General features: G+C 35.4%; 1 protein-coding gene across 1 annotated transcript; it reads right to left on the minus strand.

The window, feature by feature from the left end:
• Positions 1-2,688: 2,688 nt before the first annotated feature.
• Positions 2,689-12,529, minus strand: LOC122405739 (golgin subfamily A member 7). Its single transcript, XM_043410676.1, has 3 exons — positions 12,202-12,529; positions 11,307-11,471; positions 2,689-10,676 (listed from the first exon to the last, which is right to left on the minus strand). The coding sequence occupies exons 1-3, from the start codon at positions 12,208-12,210 to the stop codon at positions 10,386-10,388; spliced, it is 465 nt and encodes a 154-aa protein (XP_043266611.1). The 5' UTR covers positions 12,211-12,529; the 3' UTR covers positions 2,689-10,385.
• Positions 12,530-12,552: the final 23 nt, after the last annotated feature.

Genomic DNA, 12,552 nt, shown 5'->3' on the forward strand with positions numbered 1-12,552 from the left:
AAGATGATCTTAATTATCGGACTCCGTGACGAAAGATGTTTACATGTCACACTAATGACAAATTTATGTGTCCGGTGTTACGTATTTTGTATTGTGGCGCAAGTTCCGACAAGATTTCTTTTTCAAAATGCCCCTCCCCCAATTTTTGCTTAGAGGAATATCAAGAGACTCGGTAGAGTCTCGGGACAAGTACATTGACAGCCCTGTCGTCTGCTGGCCTGAGGCTCTCGCCGAGACTATCTTTTCTCTGAATAAAACGATTCGCGGTGGTGGGGGTAAAACTGGCATGTCATTTTCTAGAATTGCGGAGCTCAAGAGATGTTTTGTTAAGCGAAAATTAGTTTGGAGACTAAATTTCAAAATCTCTTTCGAATGAGCCCGAAACCAACACGATCAGTAGCATAAAAGTCGAATCTTTGGAATACTCAACATACATGTCATTTCATAAGTATTGTTGTCAAAATTTGTGTTTGCCTACTGCATTCCAAAGATTCGACTTTTCATATGATCAGCAAACAAAGCATCCAAAGACTTTTTGGAATAAGTTTCAAAAGTTGTTACTCGACAGACCAGGTGGAAAAAGAATAACTACACTTATATCAAGACCAGAAACTGTTTTGAGAATCTGATGTTCAAAATGTGAGATTGATGATCATAGCCGGAAACCTCTTGAATCACGTTACCATACAATCAGCATGAAGAAATAGTAGAAAATCATAGGACACATATTAGGCAATTAATTAATGATATGTATCGATCCGCTGCAAACCGATGGAGTGAAAACAAGGATCGGAGAGGGCAGAGCCAAACTGAATATGAAGCAAAATATGGGAAACATGAGAAATAAATTAGAAAAAATTTATTCAATGAAATTTTACAACATCATTCTAACAGTTTTGTGTGTTTTTGTTGTATTTATTCATATATATAATCTGACGCCTTCATATATATAACCTGGCCTATACTGACGATATATTTACACCGGACAATATTTCTCGCACTCTGATTTAATTGAAAGATTATTTTAGTTAACGCTTATTTCCAGTCGAACAAAATCATGAAATCTTGAAAAGTTTTCGTTGACATATGCATTGCGCATTTTTTATATCCTTTTTCGCACACATATCACAGACTACATTTACGCGGCCGCTTTGATACTGGTTTAGTATATCACAAAATTTAACGAAATAAATAGTAATATGCACTTCGTTAGATGACGAAAATTATTTTTAGTTATCCCGCACGCACTTCATAACATCATAACCCGAAACGTCAACATGACGTGAAACTTCGGCTGGTGACTTTCGAGCTCTCGGCATGTGACGTCAGTCCGCGACCGACACCGCCGCGAAGTTAGACCGAGGGACATGAGGCCTTTGATGGTATTATATACAGACATGTCAAATTTCTAAATGTGTTAGTAACTTTTGCATAATCTTGAGCCTGTGCAAAGTTTTTTCTCAGCAATTACGCTACTGATCGTGTTGGTTTCGGGCTCATTCGAAAGAGATTTTGAAATTTAGTCTCCAAACTAATTTTCGCTTAACAAAACATCTCTTGAGCTCCGCAATTCTAGAAAATGACATGCCAGTTTTACCCCCACCACCGCGAATCGTTTTATTCAGAGAAAAGATAGTCTCGGCGAGAGCCTCAGGCCAGCAGACGACAGGGCTGTCAATGTACTTGTCCCGAGACTCTACCGAGTCTCTTGATATTCCTCTAAGCAAAAATTGGGGGAGGGGCATTTTGAAAAAGAAATCTTGTCGGAACTTGCGCCACAATACAAAATACGTAACACCGGACACATAAATTTGTCATTAGTGTGACATGTAAACATCTTTCGTCACGGAGTCCGATAATTAAGATCATCTTCGGCAAGAGCACTTTAAAAAGAAAATTCCATTCAATCTGATATACCAGAAACATAAATCAGTCATTGGAGGGTATGGTGTAAAAAAATCTTTTGTCTCTTCAAAGTGCCGCCGCACCCCCGCTGTGCGAGAACCTTCCCCTCCACATGCCGCGCAGCCCCGCAACGGTCCCCGCGCTCCCCCGTCCCCGCTCCCCCCTGAGAGCCCCGTGGGTTAGAACTGGTATAGCCTTACTACTCATATTGACGTACATAACCACTGAATACAACCATAACTTATCGAGAACTTTGAATTTCAACCTATAAATGACGTGACGACCGTTGCGGCAATACGGTACACAAAATATTTTTAAGAATTCCAAAATTGACACATTAGGAGAAAAAGCGATTTTAAAGTTACTTTTTCTAGAATTTTCCTGAAAACGGAGAATATTCAAAATACTTCTATCGAAAAGCTGAGATTTTTTTACATGAAAAACATTACGTCTAATGTTTCAAAAAATAATTTAGCGAATCGATATTTCAAATACAAAAAATCAGCAATTGCAAATTTTCAAACCTATATAACTTCCTATATAAGGCTCACGGTGACACGTATTTTTGAAAAGCAATGACCATTACTCATAATTCAGACTCACCGGCGCGAATTAATTCCATAATTGGTTGAATGACCCATACATAAACGCAAATAGCTTTGTACAGTCAAGTTTTACGATATATTTGTCAGAGCATGTACATATTTAATGTATAATATTATGAATTGTTTCATAATCAGACTTATCAGATGTTATTGCTACATAGTTATAAAAAAAGCAGCATCAAAAAATTATAAAATTTATTGGACTGATATTTTTATAGGAATAACCACAATTTCTTATGTATCATTCTAAATTAATCTGTTCTCTTAAACGAATTCAATGTTGAATCTGTGATTGGGATTTATAAAAATTTTTGTCGTGATTGGACATTATTCTGCTTTAATGAACAACTTCATTACCAAATTTATTCTTTAGTGGGCAATTCCATAAATGTTTCATCAAATGGACTGATCCTTTGTCATCCTATTGACAATTTCATTAAATCAATTTGTTTTTTTGCTAATTTAACCCCTTCGGTGGCAAGATATATTTCACTCGAAGTGTTTAAAACGCTGAAAAAAAGTTTTCAGATTTCCATAAAAATTGGTAGCGGGGGGTTTTTGAGGTCGCTAATTACGAATTTGCAGTCAAAATGCAAAAATTCACAATGGCGGACCAATATGGAAAAATTTATTCGAATCGAATGAAACTTTGTACTCAAGGGTTTTCGAGGTCGCTGGTTGAAAATCTGTACTCAAAATCCAAAAGTTGTTTTGAATTAGACGAAAATTGGTACTTAGTGGTTTTTAAGGTCAGTGATTATGAATCTACTCTCGAAACGCAAAAAGTCCAAATGTTGGATTGAGTTTGACGCACGCGAATTCAAGACGTTGAATGATTGGAAGGGAACCTTTGTTCACATTTATTGGGTACTCGAGTTTCAGTACTCAGTATGAATATTACATAAAATTGCCCCGTGCATTAGCTGGTGATTTAAAATACACATTTATATCTTCTTTCAAAATTTTATACCTCTATGCTTATCGACATAAATGTCCGAGGTTAGTTATATGTATCCTGCCGACGGTGATAAGAATCAGTTGAAATGACTAGCAATATGAATTGGGTAATGTTTTCAAAAGACTGTGTTGTATCTTCAGCAGTTGTCAATGAAGATGTCGAATGCTTTGCTCTTTCTCATCTCCTCTCCGGTCTCCGGACTCATCATCCTCACCGGTCAATCAAATGTGATCAGGTTTAGCATCAAAGTCCACCATGTTTCGTCGGAATATTGCAATACATGAATTCTAAGAACATCTTCATAATAAGCGACTTCAATAACTTCAAAATTTACAATTGTTGCATTTTGAGAGCAGTCTCGTCTAATTCATATGAATGTTGACATTTTCAACCCTTATATAAATCTGCCATTTTTTATTTCGCACTTGTGAAGGCGGAATCGTGATCAGCGCCCTCGAAAACCCCCACGTACCAAATTTCATGGAATCCGAATGAATTTTTATATTTTCGGATCCGCCGTTTTAAATTTTTGACGCCACCGATGGCGTCATCGACACTTTGGGCACGGGAAAAATCTGACATCAATGCCACCGAAGGGGTTAACGAACTTTTGTGAGCTTTTGTTATTCAATCTTCATTAATGAGATCATGGCCACTATTTAAAAATCTGCAGAAAAATCTGATTTTTTTACACAGCATAGAAAAATCGTTCGAAAATGACGGTAAAAAAAATTGAGGGGAGGTTACCGAACATTTAAGCAAGAAAATAAGTATTAAAAATTAGACATCGTAGTGGCAGTAAATGGATCGTGATTTTTCAATCAAATTTAAGGGATCGTAAATGCTGGAAAAAAAATTAAATCATTCGTTTAACATTTATCTTATTAATGGCGTTATAAAAATATCAGGTCACCGAAACTTTAAGAATGAAATCATAAATTAACTACGATTATCACTCACGATGAGTCGTTGAATACTAGGTTCGGTACGACATCGGCAACACCGCTCTATCAGCTGTTTATATATATGTATATCAACGTATATCGTGTTTAGGTGTGATGTGCTTACATTAGTGTATCGATACTGTACAAGCGTGTATACTTTCTCGGTATAATTAACAGAAAAATGTTTTTTGTTCATATTTATACAAATATTGTGATAACAAAAATATTTGTAATCACAAATAATGACGTAACCTCAAATTCAAATAAATTGTTGGTTATGTGTATCAAGTCATATGTGAGCGACAAGCCATCAGTTTACCGTTGGCAAGGTAGATATATCTCTCCACCAACAACAAAGTTGCCAAATCAAAAAGTTAACTAGTCAAATTTTTACTAATAATGATATTTTTTTTATATAACTGATAATTACAACGGACTAATTGATTAGTTATGTTAATTTTTAAATCTATAAATTTTGAGAGAATATAATAGCACCAATCCCCTGTCATGACAAAAAATTCAGTTGTTTAACGCTGGTGTGGTGGGCATGATCTCATTAAGTGAAGTCTTTCATGTTCTTTTTTATTCACTCAGTTTTATTTCAGGCAGTCCATTCGAGGATTCGTTTCGTAACCCCTAATCAACACAAATTCAATGCTTTTAGTCGTAAAAACAGAAGTACCTGTTTCATTCAGTTAAAGACCCGTAAAAACTCGAACTTCATCGGTCTATTTTGACATTGATCTCATGCGAGATCGATTAGCTGTTTATCAGAATGAGATCAACAGCAGGAAGATATACGGGATACTGGGAGAGTATCGAAAAGATCACCGGATTGAACGAGCGTCCTAACGATGAAACTTGAAAGTTTCTCTGATATCCTCATGCTTATTCTGACATATCTCAAAAAACGAAGACCTGCATTGAGAAAAAAAAATGGTTGTATCAATAACAATTGATGTTATTGTAAGAATTTTCTTCATTGAACTGCAACGTTTTTGGAGAGAATGCAGCATTGGAGAGAATGAGTCTTTAATTTGATCTAAAATTCTTATATTCGTTTAATCATATTCAAGCTTGCGATGATCGTATATTTCATTGGCACCCTGTAGGAGCCGGGTTGAAATTCCCAATTGTGAGAAATCAGAAGGCTCAAAAGTCCGAAAATCTCGCTAGTGTGATATATCTATATTAGGGTGATCCTTATTTGCGGTTGAATTTTTTTTCTCAAATTCCCCCCTGGTTCGATTCTAAATCACTAAAAAAGACACCACACAAAGCTGTGATCAGTGGGATGATGGAAAAGGGTGCCGGCAAGTCCGGTCGTTGTTTCTACTTCAGTCAAATTCGTGTTTGCTTTATCTTTAGCTGCTATTCTTTTTCTATGTATAAATTACATCGAGCCATCCAAAGGTACTCGAAACCCTTGTCAATCGTCATTAAGAACAACCATTCAAGGATTTATTTAACATATAGTCGTTGAAAATTCGAACTACAATTTTTTCCCGTATGCCCAGGAATAAATCATCTTTATTCTTTGCTCCTGAATTTCGATAATAGACAACTTTTCTATCGTTTTTCTATTCGTTGAGAGAATTATATTTTCTAAAATTTCTAGATTATTACTTCCTCTAATATTTTTTTCATGACCTGGAGGTAAACGGTTCTATTTGCATGCTATTACTGAATTTATATATCTGTCGTATTCGGGATCCATTGCTCAAGAACAGCCTTTTTTAAGGGCCAATGAAACGAAGTAATCTTGTTTCGTAGGCTTATGTCAGTTTGTCGGTGTTTTGATGTGAATTCTTACATTTGAGGAATTTTTTTATAACGTGATAGTCAGGCGCTATGTTGAGAGACACGGAATAAAAGAACTGTTTTGAGAATTTGTTTGTCAAAAGAAAGTCGAACGCAACACCGAAAGAGTTTTGATGAATAATTCGCAATAACATGCAATTCCTGAACCATCGGATGTCAGCATTTTATATGAAAGTTATTAAAGAATAATGATTATTTAAGAAGATTAATATTTGAGGATAGAATTTGTAGTTAAGGTGGCTTGGGCTATGCCGAGAAAACTTAAAAGATATCGGGAAGAATATCGTGTTAGCTGGACGCTGTGCCACGAGACATGATATTCGGAACGGCGTCGGCTTTCCCAGGGAAGTGTGATAGTCGGACTCTATGCCGCAGAGACTATAATAGGAAAGCACGCAGAGATTACAAAAGGAAGAAAGTTTCGAATAAAATGATAAATAACCGGCCCCAGCAGAAAAACATCACTTTTATATAAAATGCCTTTTTTTCAATCGATTCGAACTTGCCGGCACCTTTTCTCATCATCCCCACTGACTCCAGCTTTTTCGTGGTGTCTTTTTTAATGATTTGGAATCGAACCAGGGGGGGAATTTGAAAAAAAATGTCAACCTCAAATAAGGACCACCCTAATCTATATATTTCGAGTCCCAGCTAGATTTTCAGAATTTTGAGTCTTCTGATTTCTCACAGTTCGGAATTTCAATCCCGCCCCACCCCGTAACGCCACATTTCGTTGTTCCAATGACTTTTTTTTTCTTAATGTGGTAAAAATCAATATGTCAGAGCATGAAAAGGTTCATTTACGGTAACTACTGTACTGCATATTAGTCCAATGAGTGCTTAATTCTCAAAACGATTTTAAACTAAGTTTAACGTCCCGATTAAATGTATTGTTAGTGAATTTGTATATCAGCATATCTTTTTTTTTATTCATATTGTCCCCCTGCGTAGAAACTTTTTTGCCTATTACAGGGTCGGCCAGAGTTAGTAGCCTGTCCCCCTTAGGGGTCTGGTCTGGATCAGTAACCAGGCCCCCACGCGGCCGCACCCGACTCTCCCCTCTGTAACGCATTTGCCATGGCACACGATTCCACGGGCACAGGGAAATTACGGAAAACCTGTGCCATTAAAGCCCGACTCTAGACTCGCTTCGTGGTATCGGAGCTACGTTACGTACATATTTAATTATTGCGAAAAGTTTACGAGACCGGAAATCGAATCAAGGACTTCCCGATGCTCTGTTTTGGAGGCAAGCACGCTAACCACTAGACCAGAGCGCCGGTTCTATATTGCTCCATATCTTATTAACATGTAAAAATATTGAAAACGATAGTTCTGCAAAACTATGTACTGATAAATGCAAATCTCAGCGGTAACACATTTTCACTAATATATTTCAAAAAATTATCTGCATTTTTTGACCGATTTTACTGCACCACGTCTTATTTTGTTCCTTATTTGATCTTCCACAAATCCATCATGTAGTTTTTTTTACTTGAGCATTTCACTGTTGCATCTAATTGTTTATTAAGCGAAAAAACTTTTTCATTAATAATTTCTGAATGGAATGAATTTAAAAATCTACGTGGTGAATTCGTACAGGATCAGTTGAGGAACAAAATCAGACTTGGTGCAATAAAATCGATCAAAAAATACATTCTTTGAAAAATAACAGTGATGAAACGCGTAACTCCCGTCTTTTTGGCCCTGCAGGCCAAAAATATGCTTTAATGCATATCTACTAACAATATGTTTAATCAATGCGTTAAACTTGGTCTAAAAGAGTTTTGAAAATTTAGCACTCATTTGACTAGCATACAGTATAATAGTTACCTTAAAAGTCTAAATATGCGATTACAATATTCCGAATAATTTTAGCCGTTATACAAACATTTTACACATCTTTTGCTAGCCAATTTTGGTCAGTTTAGTCGAACATTCTTAATTATGGTTCGTTATAACTCAGTGCCAATTCATCATTGATTCTGTCGTGGTTGTTTCCCACAAACCTACGATCGGTTATCAAGAACGTACTGTACAGTCGTCCAGTGGTACCGCACATTTAACATTAGACTATTCGTCCGGATTATATATTGCTGAGAATTTCTATTGTTTACTTTTGTTTTACTACTTTTGATGAATTTATTCCACGCATATCTATTTCTCAATGTAGTTGACAATTTATATGAAATTTCTCACGGACCTGAAAATACATCATTATTCTGGATGGCTATATTCATTTTATTACTCTGTTTATATTTTTTTCTGTTTTCACATTGATTCCATCTGAACGAATAAACGTATGTTGTTGTTATTCGTCTGGATTTGTAGTAGTATAATGTTGTTTTGGTATAGGAAATAATGAGACGATTTAATATATTTCCGGACGAAAAACATAACCTTATTCATACGGCTTCCGGACGACTAGATACAGACTATCGAGAGTGACATCAAAATATGAGACTCTAAAAGAAAAGTCATCGAGGTTTTTCATGGTTAGAATGAAAAAAATTCGATAGCATCAAAAATATTTTATCTTGTCAGTGCGGTTGGTTAATCCAACACTTTTTTCTCCATTTGGCGTTACAAAATGATTGAAAACGTGAAATTAAAAAATAATCTTTTGCGTTATTTAACCAGGTAGATTCTTCGAGATTTAAATTTCTTAAAAAACATTCAGCGTCAAGTAAATGCATGGTTTTTGGTTCTATTTTGTATGCCTATTGACTGATTGAAATCATCTATTTAACGAAGTTAACAGCGAATAATTGAAAAATATAAATTGTATCAATAGAAAGATGTGAGCCATGTTTTGTATCCTGTTTCATATACTTCAACCAAATATGAGTGAATTCGAGTAGTACACCAGCAAAAATCTTTGTTTACGTTCCTTCTCTTTCTCGTTAGTTGTCAATTATTTGTCATCTATATTTGTATCTCAACTTTGGGTTGACAGCGTAAAAAGTATATTCTATCTCTCATTTTCACCTGAGACGTTGCAGCAGGAAAAATTGACAACTACCACAGATTTATTATGTGGATCAATTAACGACTAACTATTCGAGAAAGGATGGACAAAGTTTTCATTATTTACTGAAACAAACTCGCTCATCTTCGAATATCTACTACTGCGAATAAAAATCGCGATGTCTACTCCAGATTTTTATTGGTATTTTAATTCCTATCCACAGCAACATACTTGCAAATCGCAGGATAGTCATAAAGATCAACCTCAAATACCCGAATTGAGCAGTGTCGTAAGAATCTTTTACGGTATCCATAAAAAGATCCACTTTTTGTGAAACGTAAGGATTTATATGCATGGAATAAAAAAAAAATTGCTAAAGATTCACCAAGATGTAAGAAATTTTTCAGCCAATTTGTATTAACACATTGTTATTTGATAGTTTTCGAAAAATCTATCAGAAATTCTGTACGAGCTTTTGAGTCCTTCATTGACCGCATTGAAAAATACTCGAAGTAGGGAAATTCGATGAAGAAATACATTTGTTTGCAACGAACAAAATAAAAATTGAATACTAATTTTATGGGAAATTTTTACGTGTACCTTTGGAGATTTTTTTTTTACTCAACCAACATATTTCTAAATATACAAAATATTTTTAATTATTTTTCTTTCAGTGTTTCCGTGAGACTTTCACTCTTTTAGTTTAATTATAAGAATAAAAACGAAACATTTAGTTGCCAACTTCCAAAGCTGACAGTGCATGAAATAATGTCTGAAAGACTAGACGACACTACAACAATTTTTGGTATGACGCAATCTTGTTTAAACAATGTTTCATTAGTTTCTTGTTTTTCTTTCATATTTGCCAAGATTTTTCGCGTCATAATTATTCATATGTACATATTCATACAAGAGGGTATGAAGATACGTAAATATAAATAAATATGAAAATAACTCGCAGTCTCTGATGTTTTCTCGCTCTCTGTTGTTTCACATTTTGTCTGGTTTCTGTGTTTGTTCTTTAACATGAGGTCAGCTCGAGTAAGTCCGTGCATTTTTATTGACACGAGATTCAAGGTTACTGGCTCGAAGATACGTTAAGTGCGAGTACGACGTTGGTTTTCGAAAGAAACGCCTTCACAGGCGGGTCACATGAAGAATTCCGTTGATCGGCTGACATGCAGTCACGATGGTGGCCTGTCCAAAACCGAGATCTCTATTAGTCTAAGACCTCTCGTAGTTGGATCCGTAAGTAGTAAACCCCGAGGCCTGTAAACTCTGTCGTTTTGTTCGCAAACAAATTTTGCCACTTTCCGCAAACATTTCTCATAATGCGTTTCGGTGCATATATAAATAAGATAACCAGTCAGACAAGCCAGGCAGCCTTCGCAGTATGTTGAACAACTTGCTCTTTCTGCCTCCGCAAAATAGTTATTTAACTGGTTGATTGTATATTCGAATGATTCAATATCCAACTGCAAAAAAAAATTTCATCATTTCATACATTTCTGTTTTACTGAAAATTTGTTAACATGGGATACGTAGGAAAAAAATTCCTGATCATGCAATTTGGTATCAACTCTTGGACCAGACAACATTGGCGTTCTCATCAGGCTACAATAGAAAAAGAAATTCTATTCTAGATTTTTGCACAAGAATTCATCAGTCTTAGAAATCATAGAAAAATTCAGAGGCGAGTTGAGTGTGGAATGTGAAAAACAGTCCTACTGCGCTATTAATTCCTTTAATTGGAACTCTTAATTATTCAAATTAGGTTGTCTGAAGCTCATTAATTTAGTTTAAATGAATTTTCAGAAATCATTGAGAACAAATTTTTCTTTATCAATGGTATCTGTAATAAGAACTCTTGAATTTGAGCTGACTACATATTGTAAAGAGATTTTAAACTCGGATTTCCTTATTCTCTAGCTTTTCTCTTAATAAACTTAGATCTTTGAAAGCTTAAATAGAATGATTTCTTCTTTTCATTGGTTTCAATAGAATTTAAAAACATTCTGGATAAATACAAAAATTGTCCTGTAATTTCTATGGTCAAAATCAATGCTGTAAAGATTTGATACATTATGACCAAATGTTATACTTACTCTATCAGCAAGTTCAGTTGGAAAACGATTTTGAAATTTGACCATGGTGCCCTGGCTATAGTCCCGTTGAATGAAAACTTTCAGACAATTTTGTGGAGGTCCGCTACCTGCTTGTCCACGACCACTTGACATATCCTCCAGAGGCGTAAGAGCAACGTGATTGCCCTACGAAGTGAAAATTGCTTCCATGTCATACTTAATTTTTACCAAAATAAGGAATGTCTATCATGAAAAAAAATCCAAAACGACAAATTCTTGAATCTATTAATTCATGTTTGTTGGAAAAATTACTGAAACTTCTGAAAGTTATTTATAAAAAATGCATTAATTCTCAATGATTGGGGTAAACATATGATCCATAACAAAAGATTTTTGTCAGCCTTGTCAACATATATGAAAAATTTCTACGAATTTATTTCACATGAAAAAAATATAAAATACCGATAGAACTATACAATATTTATGAATCGAATGAACTGCTGGAGAATAGCCGGAAAAAGAGTGTCAGAAAATATTTACGCAAATATTCAATATACACTTGAAAACTCGTTAGATTTCGAATTCATGCCTTAGCGACTTCAATAATAAATAAAAGAAACAAAAATCGTGGTACGTCGCCAGCTGGAAAAATATTCTTCCGTCAGTCATGATGATCGTAAAAAAATTCAGAAGCTTGAGAGATCATATAGGCGGTTCCTTGATGTTAGAAGAAAACCTGAGAGGTTCGAAGTTATTTAACCTTTCGAGTACACTGGGGGTCCAGTAGCCCCCAGATTTTACATGTTTTCTTTTCGGAACTGAGCTGGAGGTGTGTACTTGAAGGGTTAAATAATTGGTGATCAGTAACGGCATGCGACAATAGAAAATAATTGACAGTAAATTGAAAAAAACTCACCAGTGGCATTTTGAGCTTCGATTCGGCAGTTGTATGAAAAATTTACACCTCACGGCCGGACTCGAAGAGAATAATACTTTTTTTCTCTTTTATGTTCGCAAATATCACGACGCATTTATCAAAACCGATCACTTTTTAGTAACGAAATTTATTTAAATTACAAATTTATGGAACCTAGCGTTATGAATAATCTCTGTCGTTTATTCGGTGACACATTACTTTTATCTCCTTCTCGTCAACCTATAATCTATACCCGTGGGACGCGCGATTTTCGACCACCAGCGAACCAGCGTCACCATAATCGCATAATACACGAGCTCTGGAGGCCATTTAATCTGCGCGCGCATCTTG

The sequence above is a fragment of the Venturia canescens genome, chromosome 2, assembly GCF_019457755.1.
Source record: "Venturia canescens isolate UGA chromosome 2, ASM1945775v1, whole genome shotgun sequence".
Lineage (NCBI taxonomy): Eukaryota > Metazoa > Arthropoda > Insecta > Hymenoptera > Ichneumonidae > Venturia > Venturia canescens.

Excerpts from the sequence above, each read along its gene's own strand:
- LOC122405739 (XM_043410676.1), bottom strand. Across the intron at positions 10,677-11,306 it reads CAACTGAACTTGCTGATAGA|TTGGATATTGAATCATTCGA; the intron begins GTAAGTATAACA and ends TTTTTTTTGCAG.